This window comes from Canis lupus, chromosome 5, assembly GCF_011100685.1.
Source record: "Canis lupus familiaris isolate Mischka breed German Shepherd chromosome 5, alternate assembly UU_Cfam_GSD_1.0, whole genome shotgun sequence".
In the NCBI taxonomy this organism is placed as follows: domain Eukaryota; kingdom Metazoa; phylum Chordata; class Mammalia; order Carnivora; family Canidae; genus Canis; species Canis lupus.
In genome coordinates this window covers 43,853,867-43,860,082 of record NC_049226.1, presented here as the reverse complement: position 1 = coordinate 43,860,082, position 6,216 = coordinate 43,853,867, and the positions used below count along the sequence as shown (strand labels likewise).

General features: G+C 39.7%; 1 protein-coding gene across 3 annotated transcripts in view; it reads right to left on the bottom strand.

The window, feature by feature from the left end:
- Positions 1 to 223: 223 nt before the first annotated feature.
- The window catches only part of SLC35D1 (solute carrier family 35 member D1), a 47,590-nt gene continuing 41,597 nt past the window's right edge, over positions 224 to 6,216 (bottom strand). For 2 of the 3 annotated variants that reach the window (XR_005359627.1, XM_038537174.1), the window contains one exon: positions 224 to 5,464. Coding sequence is in view for 1 of the 3 variants with exons in the window: in XM_038537174.1 (XP_038393102.1) it covers positions 5,356 to 5,464 (109 nt within the window). In the remaining 2 variants the exon portion in view is untranslated. The remainder of the gene's footprint in view (positions 5,465 to 6,216) is intronic. The other variant, XR_005359628.1, reaches the window with a different exon arrangement.

Here is a 6,216-nt window from a genome sequence, read left to right as displayed (position 1 = left end):
CTCTTGTTATAAAGAACAAGAGTTTTAGGAGCTAAGTGCCAGGAACAGGGACAAAGACCAACTATAAATTTCTATTAATAACTCACACTATCATGATGGCAAACTGTTTATTACAGGGTTCCAACCAACCAATTAGATGCTTAAGTGTGGGCAGACTTATGGCTCTTAGTATGCACTTAGAAAGGAGGAAAAAAAAAAAAAAAGAAAGGAATTTTAATACATGTGTTCAGGAAAAAAGTATTTATTTGACATCTTTACAAAAATATTTAGGCACATAATTTTCATGTTTATGTCACCTGATTTACATATTTCAATCCTTAGTATGGTTTAAAAACACTAAAATGGTCATTTGGTAAATAGGATCTGTATTGAAAAAATACTGTGATAGGCCAACATTTGTAGACAAAAATCAGTTGATCATCAGCATGAGAAAGAAATATTTATGAACAAAATAATCTCTAAAAACACTTTTTGTGAGACAATAAATCTAACCAGTAGATTTCTTTTTAAAAAGTAATTCAAAAAAGAAAGCTTAAAAAAACCCTCCAGTGAATGTCTTTTCTTACCATCATGAAGTGGCACCCTCACATAAGACCTAGGAGACAGGTTCAGAACACAGTGATGGTGCCTGAGGCTCCCAAACACCCACTCCCGAGGGAGGCAGAGAGGCGTGGACTCAAGAGGCAGCACCAAGCGAACGCGTTTAACTTGGAAGAGGGAAGAAGGAATGTCTGGCTTATAGAGCCTGGAGAGGGCTTCACACCTTAAGAAGACAAAACGGGAAAGTGTAACTCTGTCACCATTCTGAGGTGAATATAGAAAGTACTTTTTTCTTTTTTGAAATTCACCACCAAAATGTAAGTGACTTCGTTTTTTTTTAAAAACAGGTGGAATCACCTGTATCACATAATGGGCACAATTATATCCAGCAGTTTTTTTTTTTTTAAAGACAACTATTATTTAAGCATTCCAGAGGCAACAAAGTACAGAGTCACATTTTTCAAGAAATACACCCACTGCCCAGCCTCTAGTATTTAAGGAACACAGATTAAGAATCTAGTTTGCCTACAGTCTCACCATGAAATGACAGTAATAACATTTGCTGGGTGCCTAATATGTACTAGGCATTGTGCTGAGTAGTTTCACATCCATTATCTCATTTATTGTGAAAATTACTGTTTTGCCCTCAAGGAGGGAAAAATCAATTACAGCTTCCTTCATAAGGAGGAACTGATAACAGAAGTCCCCTCCCCCCCTTTATCTGCAGGGGATTGGTTCCAAGACCCCTAGTGGATGCCTGAAGCCATAGACAGTACCAAACCCTATACGTGCTTTTTCCTATACATAAATATGATAAAGTTTAATTTATAAATTAGGCATAATAAGAGACTAACAACTATCAATAAAATAGAAAAATTATAATATTCTGTAATAAAAGCCACATGAAGGTGGTCTCTCTCCAAGTATCTTATTGGACTGTACTCACCCCTGTGATGATGTAAGGTGATAAAATGTCTATGTGATGAGATGAAACAAAGCGAATGACACAGGCATTGTGACATAGCATTAAGCTACTACTGACCTTCTGATAATATGTCAGAAGGAAGATCATCTGCCTCCAGACCTTGGTTGACTACAGACAACTGAAACCAAGGAAAGGGAAACTGAGGCTGTGGGGTGACTCCTGTATTATGTAGTTATAGAGAAGAAAAGCATATGTGAAATACAGGGAGGGGGAACTCAGGCTATTCACAGAACTCTTAACAGCCCTGCACTTCCCTTAGAGCTAGAAGAATAGCAGGAGTTATAAAAGTCCTTTTAGATTAGAAAAAAAGTGATTCAGCTCTACGGTGGGTGGCGCATCCCTAATCGTGGTAACTGCTCTTACTTTCAGATCACTGACTCCTTTCATCTCCCTTCTCTTGATATAGGTCTTATGGGTCTGGCTAAAGAATCACACATTCCTTGAGAGCAAGAACTATTCATGGTGGTTTCCCCAGAGCTTAGCATAAAAAAGATGCTCAATAAATCTATGTTCACTGATAAGACCATAATAATGAAAGCAGGTCCAAAATCCTGGGCACTACTCCAAACCAGTCAAATATGAAACTCTGATAGTCTTTCTGTGAAGAACCTCAGCGTAATTGACCTGAACTTTCCATGGATTGTTGATGCAACAGGACTACAGAAAAGTTGCAGATGCACGGTTTTTTTTTAGACCTACATGCTGGGTCCTACAAATGAGAGACTTATAAAGTCAACAGCCATATGAAGCAATTAAAAATCACTGGACACATCGGCAATGTGCAGTGTGGTCAGTCAGGGTTATATGAATCAATCTGGCATGGAATAAAAGCAGAATGGCCAAAGAGGGCTTTGAGGTCATTAACTCAAGAAGAGGAGCCACTAGTCAGAATCTAGTTTTCAAAATTCTCACCACAGCTCATCTGTCTCAAAGGGCAAACTAAGGATTTAACTGTGAAGCTGCCTCTCTTTCTCCCAGGAGGTAGTTAGTAGGTCACAGCATTTTTGCCTTGTAAGTTATCAACCTTGGAGCAAAATCCTGACATTCTGGGTGAGGTCAGAGTACCAGGTAAACCTCCAGCTCACTATAACCAAGCCTAACTGAAAAACTCCAAAATTGGCTGGCCAGTCTACTCAGTCTCTGGCTTCCCCAGGCTGCTTTCTCTTATCTTGACGTGGTGGTAGTCAAAGGGGGCAACCAGCAATCAGAACACAGACGGGGCAGGCAGAAGCTGCAACTTGCCAGTCAGAAAGTCAAGGACAGGTGGCGGGCCCTAAGGTCATGTGCATTTAGCGAGGCTGTAATTACACGTGGTTTTCTCAAACCTAGAGAGAGGACAGATCTTCAAGGAACCTGAACCTGGAGAAACAGTTCAATCCCTCCTGGGGTTCTAGCCCAACAGCTCTAGACACATCCAAAGGCCTTTCATGATGAGAAATTCTACAACACAAATTATTTCTAAAGTCAAACTTCCCTCCATGTGGCTTGACAAAAGAAGGAACAAAACCACTAACAGTAACTCTCACGATGCCTTTCCACCTCATCCAGGCAAAACCTGGATCACAGATTTTGGCAGTGGCAAGCAACATTCACAGCCAGAATCAGCTGAGGCCAGCCTGGAATCTAGACAGAAGCTCTCCTATCTCCTAATCTGCAAAGCCTATTTATTCCTCTTTTACTCCAGATTCAACCAAGTACTTGCCTCCTTGACAGAGCTCAAGCTAAATCAGCCAGTGTCCCCATTTCCTCACTTTCTCAGAAAAAAGGGGCAGTTAATCAGTGGCAGCATAGTTCAACAGAAGAAACATGAATTTTTACTTCTTAGCAAGCCACTGACTTCCTCTGAGTCTTGTTTTCCCATTGGTAAGAGAGACAAGAAAAATCTTACATAAGATAATATCCTACTCCCCCCTCTGGAATTTTCTCAGGTCAGAGGACCCTGAAAAAAGGGAGCCTTGGGAGCTTTGGGCTTAGAAGCTGGCCTTGAGGCTAATTCTAGGGACCCAATACCACTGGCCAGGCTTTAGGAAAGACAAACGCAAATAAAGGAAACACACGAATATGAAAATGACCTCAATATAATTTTTTGAAAACAAAAAGAAATCAAAACCTTCCAGGCCTCCTGTTAAGCCATCAAAATATTGTTTGGAGCAATAGAGCCCTGTGGTGGATTCCAACCCCAGTAAGTAGAAGTTAGTGTGTACCAGTGCAAAAGTACCCAGCTTCTTCTACACTGACTGCACAGCTGGCCTGTGCAAACTCATACTCAAAGTTCATGGATATCTCTGTGCCAAATCACTGGGCTGTGATGAGTGAAGCCCCTTCCTGCCCAAAGAGGCAATGTAGACAATGCCCATTCACAGCTGCTCTCGCAGGATGCAGCAAAAGAGAAGCTGCCATGCCCAAGGAACACAGAAAGTAGGCGAGAGTATCCGGAGGAGACAGGTATGCTCATGCCAATATGGAAAAGGATGATATGGCTCTAACACGGACACTGCCAGACAAAGACCAAGCCTTGACAATACAGACACATCTAAAAAGTCTTCCCTCCAGCCCCAAGCAATACATTCAGAATTGTAAGACTTAGTTGTATTAATTCAGAGGAGTAAAAAGAAAGCAACCAAAGGGAAGCACAGGAAAGAGATGGTGGCCACCTTGCTTGCCTGTCATTTTCACTTAGAGAAGAAGGGCTGAGCTGCATGTTTTACAAAATGCAGTTTTCATGCAACTCTTGATCTTGGGGTATGCATTCAAGCCTCACATTGGGTATAGAGTTTACTTAAAAAAGGAAAACAAAAAAAAATTTTAAATAAACAGAATGCAGCTCTTCACATGCATGTCCTCCCATATCGTAGCACCTGGTTTCACCATTGTGGGGTAGGTAGGGGCAGGTACTTCTAAACCCATTTACAGACTCACAGTTTGTTTCTAAGAGCTAAAAAAAAGCTTCTGTGACTTGTTCAGAGTCACAGCATCTTCTGAATGGATCATAAAGTTAAGTTTTCTCTCTTGACTCTCAGTCACAATAGCAGGGGTGAGATCATTCAACTACTTCCAAAAGCATCTCTGTACCCTCAGCACTTAGCATAATGCCAGGTACATATTACATACCCAGTACATTTTAGTTGAATGAATGAATCACATAGATGAATAAATGAGTAAAAGGCCTACTTCCTCCATCCCTTCATTATCCCCATCCTACACAACAAAGAGGGAATAGCATAATTTCAAAGAATGCACTGTGCCCATCCCATGATTTCTTAGGGAAGCCAACATAGAAACCAATACAACTTCAAAGCCCACGTATTTTTTAGTGCCAAAGTTGTCATCTTTAGCAAATGCAGTGATGACACCATGATGAAGAAAATGCTAATGGTAAGAAAAATTCAAAAAGGAGAAATTTAAGATACTTGGCTGCATTTCTAGGAGAAGGAAGGCTAAACTGCCTCTCTATGCAGCAACGTTTGAATGAGGAGGCCCTAGTCGAAGCACTGTATATATGCAGCTCTAAAGGACACCTGGATATCAAACTATGGAATAAAATATCTTCAAAACACCGATGTTTCAATGTCGGCATAAAAGAAATAAATTATAAAGCCCAGTACATTTTCCAGTTTGATATAAATTAATTCCAATGGCATATTTAAAATAGAGACAATTATAAGTTTCTCTCATAAAATTTTAAAAGGCAGCAATCAATCCTTAGATTGTACAAGTGCAAAGGAATGGTATTTTCTCCATACTCAAGACACCTCAGTGTCTGTATAAGAATTGCCAGTGTTCTCGGTTGATCAAAAACTTGGGCCTATGTAGTCGAAGCAATTCTCTGGTCATACTGCTCCTTTTCCCTTAATGTCCAGCTTGTTACTGGCCTCTGACTGTTTGCTCAGCTGCTCTTCAGAGAAAGTGATGTAGGAATACACCAGGCTCCCGGCAATGCTGCAAAACAGAAAACCACCATCAGGGAGGAAAGGAAGGAACGGCAAATGTATGGGAGACTGGTGTTGAGGACTGGAGTCACTTTCCTAAGTCAACAGCACACAAAATTAAAACAGACACAGTGTCTTCATCTACAAGAGATGCTCCCTCATCATGGATATCATCCACTGTTGTTGATGCTTTGAGGAAATGAATGTTTGCACATACCTGCCAGCAGGACAGGAATATGACTTATTGAAATCAAAAACCTTAGAATTCTGCTTATCTTCTGACCTAGCAATCTACTTCATGGGAGAATTGTGTACGTCTTCACAGATTTATCAAGAAAGAGTTTACCACAAACTTTATAGCAGAAAATTAGATAAACGGTAAATGTCCCAAGAGGGAATTATATAAATTCATACAATAGAATATATGTATCTCATGAAATCATATAAAATGAAAACAGCAATGACATCTTAAATGAAAAAATAATCTCACAAAACATGAAGTATTGTCTAATCCCATTTTATTTAAATAAACATGAATATGTACATTGATATACATCAGAATAAAGTCTACAGAGAATATAAGACTATTAATGGTTACATCTAGATGGTGAGATCACAAGTGATTTTTTTCTATTTTCTGTATTTTCAAAAATAATAACTCAAGACAAAGAGATGTAATTTTTAATAAGAATGAAAAACATCCCAATTACTAAGTAAACATGCAAACCTTGGGGGAGTCACAGAGCAGGTTTCTCTCTGACT